Here is a 13,783-nt window from a genome sequence, read left to right as displayed (position 1 = left end):
CCAACAGTCCTTAAAACTTAGCCTAAGTCATCAATCCTTTAATTGCCTGTCTGGGGGGAGCCTGCCTCCTCTCTCCCAGCTTTGAGGGACACAAGGCAGGCTGGGTCCACGCGGGAAAAGGTCTGGCTAGATGGGAGTTGTTGATGTTGCTTGTAGAAACATTACTGGGAAGAAGTCAGTAAGAGAACTAGAAAGGGGGAAGCAAAATGGGAACAAATTAAAAAAAAACAAAAAAACACCACACTAACCAATAAAAAAGGGATAACAACGTGCAAACTTGCAAGCTGCCTTGAGTGAAACCTGCTTTTCTGTGTAACACTTCCCAACCAGTCCTCTGGACCCCTACACAGGCTCCGCCTGCTGTGCACTGGTGTGAATGAAATGCAGATGCACAGCTCTGGGAAACTCCACTTTCTTCTTAGTGGAAGCCCAAAGCCCACATGCTTTAAGCTAGGTCAGATGCACCCGCCTAGACACATTCTGCAACTCCTGTAACACTGTGCGCTTAAATCTACCAGGAGCTATGGAAACGCATTTATTAGGGGGAAGGAGGGAGAGAGGGCTCCCCCTTCAACAGGAGCAACACAGTAGCACTTCAGGTTAGCAACAATTAAGAACAAACAAAACTGACTAGCTTCTAGAAATTTCTTCTAGAGAAGCTTTGTAACAAATTAACAGAGTGTACAAAGTAAGCACAGATTAGAAATCCTGTTCTTTATCTAGGTTTTTTAGGGAGTTCTGAAGTAGAGACAGGGTTTAAAAATTACTTAAGTATATGAGAGTCTTAGATATGAGAGAAGGGAAATTACTGCCTCTTAGAGCCTCATCAAATTACAGCACAAAGATTAGATTATGACTACATCACTCAATAACACAGTCCCCGATCCACAGTAAATGAACAAGTTAAAAAAATAAATAAACAACCAAAAGTGAGGGGGCACACATACCAATATAAGATAGAGGAATGTGTAGAACGACGTTAAAACTGCTTTCTTTGGCTTAGATGAGCAGGTAAACAGAGCCCTACAACTGCAGAAAACCAGCCTCTACCCTCCACCTCCAACCCTTATCCCACCAATCTATGTACACCATGTAGTCAGTGGCAAGCATATTTTATGAAGTCTTTAAGCTCCAGGCACACTGTTGAGTAAAGACAGTAACAAAGCTGGAATAACAATCTCTGATATAACAGAAATCTATTTTATAGCTTGTTTTTTAGTTTATTCCATATAATATACATTTAGAAAATACCGATAGTAATCAGAACAACAAGAAAGAGAAGCTCACCTGTAAGTTCACTGAAGAGTAGTCATTTAAAAAACAACGTAAAAGCTGAGACGTTAAAGAACATGTTTTATGCACAGAGCTCACAACAAACTATGATTGTAGTACGTGAGTTCAATTGCCTACCTACACCAGAGTCCCCTTAAAGAGCTTGAGGCCTATGAGGTCAAATACTGAGCATCTTAGATTCTCCAGGAAAGCGGAGGGACGGGGCTTGGCTGCAGTTAATCGGGAAAAATGATTCCAAAACAGGAGTGGGGCCTGAAGAAAGTGATCAGGGAAGGAGGGAAAAACTCAAAACAAGGTAGTTGATCACTACTGCAGGCAACTGAACTCCATCCTGCTGGGACCGCTCTGTGAAGGACTGTATGCAGAAAGCATCTCAAAATTGCCCACCAAAGGGGCAGGAGGGGAGTGTTCCACTGACTGTTCACATATAAGCCCAGGATTACCCCATGGTGAGGAGAAACTCCCTCACTCTTCTACGCTGCACACGCCTAAGTGAGGAGTGGACTCCCCACAAAAAGCCCTGGGGAAATGAAAGAGCTTCCCAGTGCAGTTGAGGGGAGGTGTTGTCAAGCCACAGAAAACATGTTGTTGTGGCAATGACTAGAGAGAAAGGCAGATAAGGAGGGTATGAGGTGGGCCAAGGAAGGACAATACGGTTTCTGCACTGCAGGATATCTGTGCCCAAAAAGGGTGAAGAGTACAACTACTGCAAAATTAAGAACACCTCTGGAAAGCCCTTTATTAGCAAACACAGAAGAGGTAAAATGTGGCTCTCAGATACTTCACACATTTTTGCTTTTGTCAAAAAAGTGAAGTTCTATTTTTAATTTTATTTCAAACTTTGTGCCATTAGAGGCTGTGATGTAATGGCGGGGAAAACACATACACACACACACACGTTTTAATATATACACATATTTATATCTTTCAGCTTTTTTGCCTAATTAGTTTATAAAGACAACAAGGGAAATTATCACAATGGTGGATCTAAATGCCTCTGAAACTTAAAATAGCTGTTTTTAAATCTATAATGGAAAAAGAGGGATGTACCATTTAAAAACTGTCATACTGCAAGACCCTGTGCCAGAATGCCAATCTAAAATGCATATATGTGTACACACACACACACACACACACACACACACACACACACAATTTAAGGGCCAATCACAGGACAAGGACGATAAAACAAAATGCTAAGAGGAAGGAAAAAAACCCCAAGTGTATTGTCTTTCTTTTTTTAAACTAACTCAAACACATAGGCTGGTAAAGGCACAGTCATTTAAATCACTGCCTTAGTAATACAAGTAATATTTAAATAGATTTAATAGCGCTGCTCCAAACCAATGAATTATGGGTTTAAAACCTATTAAAATGTAATGTTTTTTTCCTGAGCTGAGAGGAGAGAGATTTAAATCCACTGAATTTTAATATTTCAGCTTGAGCTGCAGGAGGTAGAGAAAGTCCAAATGAACTATTCCATCAGCACCATTCAAGCATGAACATTTTAATCAGTTTTACTTCCTTGGAGTTCTCTAACACAGTTTACGCTGTCATTCTGAAAGCACTTAACACAGAGAGTGTGAAAAACCACCAAGGCTTGTTATTGCCTTTACAATTGATGGCAAATAATTTTGCAGACTTCCTATCATTAAAATGTCACTGCTAAAAATTGAGGTTCAGCATTTCTTGTGCTAAACTGCATTTTCCTACACCACCATGGCATACCTGTTCTTAAGGATTTTTTAAGGGGGTGTACTTTTTTAAAAAATGCACATTTCTATCATTTCTTTCCTCAAAGAGGTTAAAAAAGAGGGGGAAGGAATCCAAAGGAACCCCATTTTCTATGTTTACAAGCCAAACATTTTCTTTTCCAATGTTTGTACTAACAGAACTTTTTTCTTAATGGGAGTTTCTTTGGTGAAATTCTCATGAGGTTCCAACTTAGCCTCCTTTATTAAACATAACCACATTCACACAGCATGTGCTGATTATATAGTGTAATGGATTTAAAAAGCATTTTAAGATAGTCAGATGACTCAATTTAGTAATACAGGAAATGAAAACATCATTTCTAATTAGATCATATTACTGATTTAAAACTACAATTTGTGTGTTGTTCCAACAGTGTGATCTTATAGAGATTCTAATTTAAAAACACAGTGGCTAGCAGGACACATGACAAGATCTAACTAGATGCATAACATTCCCACAGCCCATTTGAGGGAACTCCGGGAAAGCTTCAAGGAAATGTGAAATACGAACAATTCAAAACAAAATATTAACTATAGAAAACAGCACAGGCATTTTCCTGGGTTTTTTCCCCTATAAAGAAAAGATAAATGATATTTAACTTATTTCTATCTATCAACAGTTTTAAACTGAACATGACCTGTGAAAGAAATCATTATAACTGTGTTTCATTCCATTAAACACAACTAGCTTACTGTCAAGAGAACAAGCCGCCTCTCCAGGTTTCGGGCTCACTTCAGCTTTTTGCATTTAAACTGCATGGATCACTGGTTTGGCTCATTTACCAATGAAGGTAGAATAATACTGCAGAGTTAAAAAAGGTGCTTCATCAGATTTCATTAAATTTGGGAACATTTGTGCTTGTCTGGATGGTGTGCATAACATATAAAACAGACACATAGGCAGTGAGAAATAAATGAAGGTCTGCAGGGGCTTAGGTGGGTCTTTGCCTCTCAGGAGGAAAACTTTCATTCCCTGGGTGCAGAAAATCACTGACGACTACCTAAAAATCAAGTCACAAAAATCTAAAATTGACCTCTCATCACTTTTGGTAGCAGGTCAAAATACCACCACCTCACAACACAGCCATGCCTAACCAGACACAGAACAGCAGGTGCATTTAAAGTTCCACAATGTTACAACTGAAAACTACTGGACCCAAGGCACTAAGCAGGGCTGAAACAGACAAAGACAGAGAACAGCAGCCACAGAAATGCATCAAGCGAGTTCGGCGTAATGGGGCTCTTTCCTCCTCACTTGGTTTGTGGCTCCCTAAAACTGCTGGGTTTGTTTTTTCTATTTCTGCAATCTGTTTTGCAGAACAGTCAGATGATGTGATTTTGATTCCATTTTCTGCTCAGATACAAATAATTTGGAATCGCCACCAGATCCACCAACTACAGCACACGCTGCTTTGATAGCATGCAGCTCTGAGTGAGTTCTTCAAATAAGTTTTTAGGTCACCAAATTAAATTAGCTTTGTTTTAATAATTAAATCCATATATACACAATATGTCTGTCAGTTACTCGGCTACAGTCTAATAAATCATCTTCTCCCTGAGAAAAGGCCATCTGCCATCCCATTCAAAACAAAGTATGCAAATGAAATAGATATAAAACAGTATTAAAAATATACTTGACGTGATCAAAGAAAGGGAACTGTTCTGCTTTTACATCTTCTCTCATATTTTTAAGCAACACCCAACACAAAACAATGTGTTTCTGATTTAGATTAATCTCACCACTGTACCGACAGTAACTAATAAGACTCAAAAAAGAAACATAAAAGCATTCTGTTTTCCTAGAAAGGGCTGCCAACCAGACATAAGGTAGGACGGCTACGTGTATTTTAGCAGTTCATACAAAAATAAACACCAAGCCAGAAATGACCCAGGCAGCTCTTCTATAGGTCCTCACCCATGTATTCTCTCCTTCGACAGCAGACTGCATAGTGGGTGAGAAAAGGAGGTTCTATCCCCAGTGACCTTGGGAGATTAGGTAATCGAAGTATATCCCAAAAGGAATACAACATGTGCTTCAAGCAAACACAGCTGGTATATACATATACACTAACTTTAAAATTAAAGCTTTCTCAACGTTAAAAAAAGAAACTTTTATACTGCCGTTTTCTGGAATTTTTGGAAATAAAAACTAATTGTGAAATGTATTCATCTCTCTACCACCCCCTCAACACAGAAAATATACAACAAATGAGTCTCTACATGGCTTGTTCTGATTCAGCCTCTTCTTGCCAAAGGACACTTCCGAGGAAATAAAGGTTACTCTTTTCCATTTATTATGTCTTCTAATTTACTACTGGTATTTTCTTGTGGTCAGAGGGACAGAAAATAGAGCTCAAAATAGCCCATTAAAAACAAGCTGCAATCAGACTATTGCTCCACCACCATCGGCAGCCATCCCAGAGGTCTGATTTCCTTGTTAAAAGACAGAGGCATAATTGAAGCAATATCTTCACTTCAGATTGATTATCAGGCGACCCTTATCTGCATCTTCACTTAGCAATTTGAATTTTAATGAAAGTAAATGGAATAATTAGCATTTCAAAGTGTGTTTGATACACTGAGGAAGAAAAAAGGGAGAAGACTTTTGTGTATAATCTATACACAAAAGCAAGTATTTGGGAGGGGGCAGAAAGAGGAAAGTACAGTTGTAGTGTCTTCATTAGAATAACCTAAGGAACTGCTTCTAACAGCTGCATAAACAGAGATGTGAATATTGTGCTTTTCTCAGCTAAGATTTTTTGCCTTTATTATTTCTAAGTTTTAGCACCTTATTTTATTACTGGTTACCTTAATCGGGAAGAACAAAAATATAAGTGGAGTTGGAGTGATTGCTCAAACCTATGAACTCCAGCAGGATTTCTATGCAACGTTAATGGTACTAGGAAGGATTTTCCAACTGGCCCGCTGATTTTGCAAAAAGGTATGGTTCATCTATTATTTCTACTACCAATGGACACTAGTCCTTAAAGAACCACTCATCACAGGGGAGGAAGAGTAGCAGGGAGATGTGAAAATGTACATTTTATTTCACTAAAAATGGTATTAAGATACTCGATATTTGAGGAAAGATAAAAGAAATCAGGTCATTTTAACATCAGGGCAATGTGTGTCTTTTTACTGGCAAAAGGCTAGCAACAGAGGCTGATTGCAAAGGAAAGAAGTATTATGAAAAAGAACTACCCAGCCTCCTTAGGGGGAAACTTTTCAGGAACACTGTCAACTTGAATTGGTGAGAATATGTCCACAGTTCCTGACAAACTTCATGTGAGATTGAAGGCAAAGTGCTTCATTTCACTTTGTGGTCCTCTATTGCCTTTTGCCCCTTTGGTTGAACAAAATTTAAAAGGAGAGCAAGAGAGAGCTGATAACAAACACTACGATGATCAGAGCTAAAATGGAAAGGCCACGTACCCCAATGATGGCGTTCAGCTCTGCCATGGTCACCTGCTTGGCCCGTTCCACAGCCTGCACCACTTGTTGCTGGTGCTATAAATGAAGATCAGAAACAGAATACAATTATTTGTTTTCTAGTCAGTCAAGAACAGCTTTTCCTAACATGTCCTCTAACTTTAATTACATGCAAAACAGGATTCAGGGGTCTCCATATTTCAAATAAAAGCTCTTGGGTGGTGGATGACTAAATGTCTAGGGTACCTCTGTCTCTACAGTGCTGAGAAGTAACTGGACATCCAACTGCAGGGATCATCCCTGCGCCCCCATGAAAGATGCTCCCTTACAACTGATAGAAGCAACTTAAATTTTACTTTCAAATCAGTGGTGCACGTTGACCCAACATCTTCCGCAAATACTAACAAAACAACACAACCCATCTCACCTGCTTTCTTTGTCTTTTTCTCTGCCACTTACATAAGACATGCTTTGAAAATATTGCCTGCAAGTACTTACTAAGTTTCCACCTGGTATCTGTTAGAGAAGACACTAGAAGGACATATAGAATTCAACGTTTACATTTCTTCTGTAAATGTGAAAAAAGCGCTAATTTCATTCCTGTCATTAAGGGCTGCATATTTAAAAGATATTAAAAATGTACAACTCTTGCCAGCAGTAAAGTTTAAGGACCTCAGGTATTTTTTTTTTAATGCAATAGGAAAACTAAAACCTACAAGTTTAAGTTATTTTTCTTTTGAAAACTTAGGATGGACAGCATAGGAAAATCCCTCTGACCACGATTAAGTTCTAAAGAGAATAAGCAAGATCTGATTTTAATAATTTTAGTAATATCAGAAAAATTAAATAGCACAGAAGTCTCTCTGCATGAAGGCACTCACATCTGGACACACACAAGTGCTTATACAGTACCCCCAAAATGTAAATATTATTCCCAACTAAATACACTTGAACACTCTAGTACATACACACTCAAATTGAGTCTAAAATAGGTCTCTTCTGTACTTTTTTCAACTTGGTTTAGTGAATGAAGAGCCAGAGACTGTGCTGTGAAACAGGTACTCCTTTCTGTGGCTGGGAAGAGACTTGTTTTGGTTGATCCCAGCTGAGAAATGTACTAACATTCTCTACTGATTGGAAGTGAGTACGAAGCTCAACTATCATACTGCTTAATACACAGAAAAAGCTAAGCCATCAGTTATATATGCAATTCCCCTCGACATACCTGGTACTACACTGAAAAGCCCCCAAATATACAGTTACTGGGATTAACTAGGGTGGCCACTATTTCCACTTCCCAGCTCTGTAGGGGTAGTGGGGGAGGTGATATGGGAAAGGACACTGCTTTAAATTAGTTTATCTACATGCGGTGTTTTCACCCTTGATTTCCTAATAGAAATGTGTATTTTATGCCTATTAATAATGCAAGGAAAACTGTCAAATGACAGATCACTGCATTTTACACTTTTAATGGACTCTGATCATTAAACTATATACCTTGATTTTTTTTAAGAGTCTGTTTCAAAACAAGGGCTTCAGAAGCAATCCCCAAAATCTTTATAATAGATATCTCCAACCATCCTTACTCTTTAATAAAATATTTACCGAAGTGAAATAATTCATTTTCCTCTTTCTCTGAAAGTAAAAATCCTAAAGATTCATGAAAACACTAGAAGGAACAGAGAGGTATAATCGATAAAACGGCCAGTAATAGCTGTTCTCTCTTGAAGCCAACCTGACCATGTATGTTTATTGAGCATCTACCATGTGCCAAGCACAGAGCTCGTATTTAGATTTAGGACAAATCTGGTTGTCAGGGTAGTGAAAACTAGCAGTACTTGGAAAGCAGAAAAAACAAACCAACAAACAAAAAGCATGTAGGATGACTCTGGGAATTATCTAATATTCAAAGTGAGTTTATGGACAAAAATTTTTATGGAATTTTCTACCTTTTACTTTCCAACACTCAACAATGGCTGCTCAAAACTTCCATGAAACTGAAAGCCAAAGAACACATGTACACTTATTCAACATGCATACCTCTCATTCCATTCACACATCCATTCGTTCAATTAAAGTTTTTAAAAGCTCTTACTCTCCGCCATTTCTGCATATTACTTAAATACCTCTCAATATTACTGAAATATCATCTACTTTACATTAAGTATTCAAAGAACAGTTCCATGAGACAGAAATGCAGAAAATACATCTAGTTAGGGCCTTTCTACCACGAAGATCGCTCAGTTCTTGCTTCATAAACTAGATTCCAACTGCCAAGATGAGCAAAGATGCCTTAGGCAGTGGGGATATCTTTCTGACTTGGCATTAAAATCAAGTACATTTACTGAGAAAACCAGAAACACACCAGTGAACCGTTAACACTGACATCAGATACTTTTATAGAAACTCTTGCTAAAAAGCTAAAATGACAATGGAAGTCATGATTCAGCTCCTTCCTTTTCTCTCCTGGCAATGGCCAAGGGCTAATACCATATCTGAACTTTACCTGTAGTTCAGGATTTTACTTCCCTATTTCTGCTTACAACCGTGAATCATGTGGTGCTTAAGGACTTTTTGAACGGAAGCTCCCTAAGGCAAAGAATGCCTCCTCCCCCCTTGTGCTCTGAAAGCACCAGAAACACTCGGACATTGCTCACTCAGCCACAAGTAACACTGTACCACACACTGAAGCAGCATGAAGAAGGGCAAATGATCCCAAAAGAAAAAAATGAACACTAGGAGAAGAAGCCCTAAAGTACTCTCGCAATAGGACCCAAAGAGGCATTGTTCTTCCATTTTCAAATTTCAACATATAAACTCTCTGACTCAGAAAATCTGGCAAGTTTTTCACATCTTCTTAGAACTGTGAAGGCTTTCCCATGAGTCTGCCGTCTCTTCCCCTTCCCCATCCGCCCCTCTCCTCCCGCTCCACCCACGTCTCATTTCCTCTCCCACTTCCTGCTGGTCTCCTCTGTGGCCTCACCACAAGTGGTGACAGCCACTCTAGACCCGGTAAATCTGCAGGAGGAAGAGTCCTGTGGCCGCTCTCATTGCTCAAGCTGCTCACTCAGATACGAGTTCCCCGTCTGAACTTTCCACCAGCACCACCAAATAAAGTGCCACTAGGAGTACATTAACAAGCCAAGGGTCTCTGAGACAGGGGCCTCTAACTGGGATTTGGAGGAGAGAAAAAATTAAAGAAATAAAACCTCAAATATGTATTCTTTAAAATACTGTGACCTGTAATTTTAAAAAATCCAAACGAACGGACAAAAAACCTAGATTCTGATTATGGTTTCACGACTCTGTAAATTTACGAAAAATTACTGAATTGTACGCCTAAAAAAATGAGTGAATTTTATGATGCATAAATTACATCTCAATAAAATACTGTGATTTAAGGAATACAAGCATGGTTGTAAAAAAAAACCAGTAAAATGAAAATCTATACGTTAAATCACTTGCCTACTTACTTTCATCATCATAAAATAACTTTTTTGCACTTGTTCAAAGTATTAAGAATATTTTTTTCCACACGAAAGAGACTAAAACAATATAAGCTTATGATAAGTCCAACAAAGCCTGCTGAGAAACTGGCATTAACAAACCACTAGAATATATATATACCTTAGATGTTGAACGTATGTTTCTCAGAAGAGACTACAAGGACAGTACTGCCATGCCAATACTTTGAGGCATGGCAGTAGATCTGGTATCTGTAATAAAAACTTTAATTTAAAAAACTATTATCACAACTTACAATTTTTTTTTAAAATCCCTCTTATTGACAGGGGTAGTATAGGGGTAGTAAGGACAGATATGCAAAATGAACTAAAATTCTTATCCTGACATGTGGAAATGCAAAAGTGAGCAAGAGGTAATGGCCCCCCTCCTTACACAATTCACAGAGAGCGTCTTACAATACAGGAATGTAGGATTTAAAGGACTAGGGAAGATTATTGGCAGGAACGGTCAGCACATTTCCTGGGGCATCAAGGAAAGGCTTTGTTTTCTTATTCATTCATTCAATTATTTATTAAGCACCTACTGTGTGCCAAGCACTGTGGCAGGAACTAGGATTAATGAACAAGACAGTGAATTAATAACATTCAAGAGGCTTTGTAATTACAGTTGCAGGATAGTTTCCATGAAGACAATGACAGGATACTACGAAATCACTCATCAGAGAAATATCTAATCAAGTCTTAGGGTTGGAGGAAGATTCCGTAAGGAAGTGGGTCGGACAACTGAGACCAGAAGAATGTGCAAGAGTTCCGCGAGTGAAAAGCAGGGAGAAAAGAACTGGAGGCAAAGGGAACAGCCTGGATAAGGTTCCTGAAGGATAAAGAGGCTTGTCTATCAAGGAAGAGAAAGAATGAGTGGCTGGAGGAGGAGAGAAGACTGCTCCCTAACTACTTCCCACACGATTCTGTCTCTAAATTCTCCTCCACAGTAGTGCACCCTCAGGTATTTGAAAATGGCATAATGCATGTTTCCAACTTTCTCTATTCCAGGTTAAATATCCCCAGGTCACTGGCTTTAGGAGACTCGCTCATCCTTCTGGCTACTCCTCTGGCTGTGTTCAATGTGACTAGACACAATTTGATCCTGAGCAGATCAAATCCAAGTAGAAGTGTCACTCCACATCCATTAAGTCAGAGCCTTTTCCAGCAAGTCTACCAAGTTTACTAACACAAATGAGCTATAAATTTAACCAAAACTCTTTTAGTCAGTCTTTCCTAAATGGTATCCCAAGAAATGTTATTTAGGCCCACAAGAGATTAGGTTATTACTTATACAAAATACAATTTTAAAATTCACAAGGTGTAATTTGGCTAATACCTGGCAAACTGCTCGCCTTCTCAGAGCTTCGAATCTCGAAAGAGGGTGAAGATGTGTGCAGGCCTTTCCAGACAACTTTGGCTATGGAGCTCGGGATTAAGGCTCTCAGGAGACATCCTGGGAAATGCTGCCCGAGGCTTTCTCGTACTGACCATTTGGCCTTGTCTTCTTCATTCTCATTCATGTGCAGGCAAGGCATTCTTCACTGATATGTCCAATAAGCTCTACAAGTCCAGAGCTTTCCAACAGAACTTTCTGCAATGCTGGAAACGTTCTAGATCTGTGCTCTAGCCACATATGGGTGGATATTGAACACAAAGTGTGGCTAGTGCGACTGAGAAACTGGATTTTTAACCACATTTAACTTTAATTAATTTTAATTTAAATCTAGCTAGCTACTTATGGCTATGGCTACTGTACTGGACAATGCAGCTCTAACTTAAGGTACCTTAAAGCTTAAGTCCAATAATAATAATCCAACCACTACCTAACTGAAAGTCAAAGAAATGACTCAGTTTCTCAAATACACACTAATGTTTTTAGACACATACAGATAAGAGTTGGCACTGCTGCCTTTGGAAGGAGGCCCACATTTAAACCTGCAGAAAAAAGTTCTCCTTCCTGAGAACCATCTTTCATTTCCTGAGGGGAAGCAGGCCATAAGGATCTCACCAAATATCCAACTGTCAACCAAACACACGGCCATGCAGAACAAGTCAATCTGTCAGCCATGGAACTTGGGACAGGATTATGCTCTCTGATGCCTCACTCAGTATTGTGAGAAAAAACATTTTAAATGGAAGGCCGCCCAATGTAAAAATTAGAAAACTGGTCCAAATCCTCTAAAGCCCCACTCCAGGTGTATTAGTCACTTTAGGACATTCCTTAGATACACAACACTGTCAGAACACATTACCAACACTGATGAAATGGCCTGGCTGGGAAGCAGACGTGTCCTGTAAAGGCTGCTGGCCCTTAATGAATGATCTCAGGTCTTACGGGTGTCACTGCGTACGTATCAGGGGACCTCTGGTGCTTTCAGCCAAGCTCTCCTACATCAAACCATGTTCTCATGAGCCACTGATTCCTTACAAAGTTAACAGCAGTAAGACAAGTTAACCTGGTGCCATTATGAGGCGAGAACACTACCACCGGTGCATGTAACCACTGTATTTTGTTCATTTCCTCCCTAAGGCACAATATGAAAGTGACTGATCACATTTTTCAACTTCTATTTCATGATTATTCTACACATGCAAAATGTGGTTCAGAATAATTCAGTGCCATACTAAGCCAGGTGCCAAATAAACAGCACTTGACATACAACCGTATCTCATAACACAGCGAAAGGGTTTGTTTTCCATCAAATTAAAAGGACCAAATTTATGCAAAGTCCAAAATAGAAGTTCATTGATTTGACTGGCTATCTTAGCCTACTGGAACTTAAATACACATTATCACTACTATGTAATTGTGTATTATTTTCTACTATTTAAATGCAATGTAGAACACCCAAATTAATCTACAGAATTCTGGAGAAAACACAACTACTGCTCATTAGAAAAGCTAACAAGGCAATAAAAACACAGTTTTGAGTTAGTTAAAATTAAAAATTAAATTTGCACTAGAAAGAATTTAAGTTGGAATGTTCCCGTTTCTCTAGGTAAATATAAGAATAAAAGTAGAAAGAAGGCTTAAAATTTTCACTCCTAAAAATTCTAATCATCAGAGAACTTTGGTTAAACATGCTCAAAAGAATGATTTGAATTCTTTTTTTTTTTCATTTGTTAATATTCACAGATGCAAGGCAAAAAGAAGTGCTCACTCCAATCTGGGCTCCTCCACAGCCTCCAAAAAGCCTGCTTCTGCTTACAGAACTCAAGGAACAAGAAAATTTAGCTATGGAATTGCAGAGGACTAGGGGAGGAGGGCAATATCCATCACCTCCTTGGCACTGAATGACTAGAAACTAGTTGTAACGACCTGCTGAAAACAAGGTTAAAGATGGATAATGCCATTTCTCCAAATCTAACGATGACCATGGGTTTGATAAATGGGAATTAGGAAGCCATTGGTCATAAGGAACTACTTTCTGTTCTCTCACCCTGTCCAGTAAGGTACATACATTTCAGGTTACTTCAGGCTGTGGCTGGAAATGGTTTTAGGCCCAAGACATTAAAAATGGATCAAGTTTGATGCTGCAAAGCAATGAACCTGAGCTACTTTTTCTGAGATGTCTTAAAATTCCACAAAACCAAGAGTGACTTATCCAATATATCTTTCATGATTTGGAGGGGAGGCAGACTGTCAAAAATGTTGATCCCATGTTCTCCAGTTTGAGGACAAGACATATGCATAAAAGAGTATGTCTGAGATAGATGAGGGGAAAAGAACTATAACCTAAGGACTCACAAATGTCCCACTTATGAGAAGCAGTTTCCTTAACAATAACTTTTTCAGCTTCA

General features: G+C 38.9%; 1 protein-coding gene across 8 annotated transcripts in view; it reads right to left on the bottom strand.

Annotated features, from left to right (window-relative positions):
- The window catches only part of TLE4 (TLE family member 4, transcriptional corepressor), a 228,263-nt gene that overhangs the window by 97,937 nt on the left and 116,543 nt on the right, over nucleotides 1-13,783 (bottom strand). For all 8 annotated transcript variants that reach the window (XM_079926683.1, XM_079926676.1, XM_079926679.1 and 5 more), the window contains exon 6: nucleotides 6,480-6,554. In XM_079926683.1, coding sequence (XP_079782809.1) covers nucleotides 6,480-6,554 — 75 coding nt within the window. The remainder of the gene's footprint in view (nucleotides 1-6,479; nucleotides 6,555-13,783) is intronic.

This window comes from Stenella coeruleoalba (genome assembly GCF_951394435.1).
Source record: "Stenella coeruleoalba genome assembly, chromosome: 7".
Classification (NCBI taxonomy): Eukaryota; Metazoa; Chordata; class Mammalia; order Artiodactyla; family Delphinidae; genus Stenella; species Stenella coeruleoalba.
The sequence above is the reverse complement of the archived record's forward strand: the minus strand, read 5'-3'. Positions and strand labels throughout refer to the sequence as shown.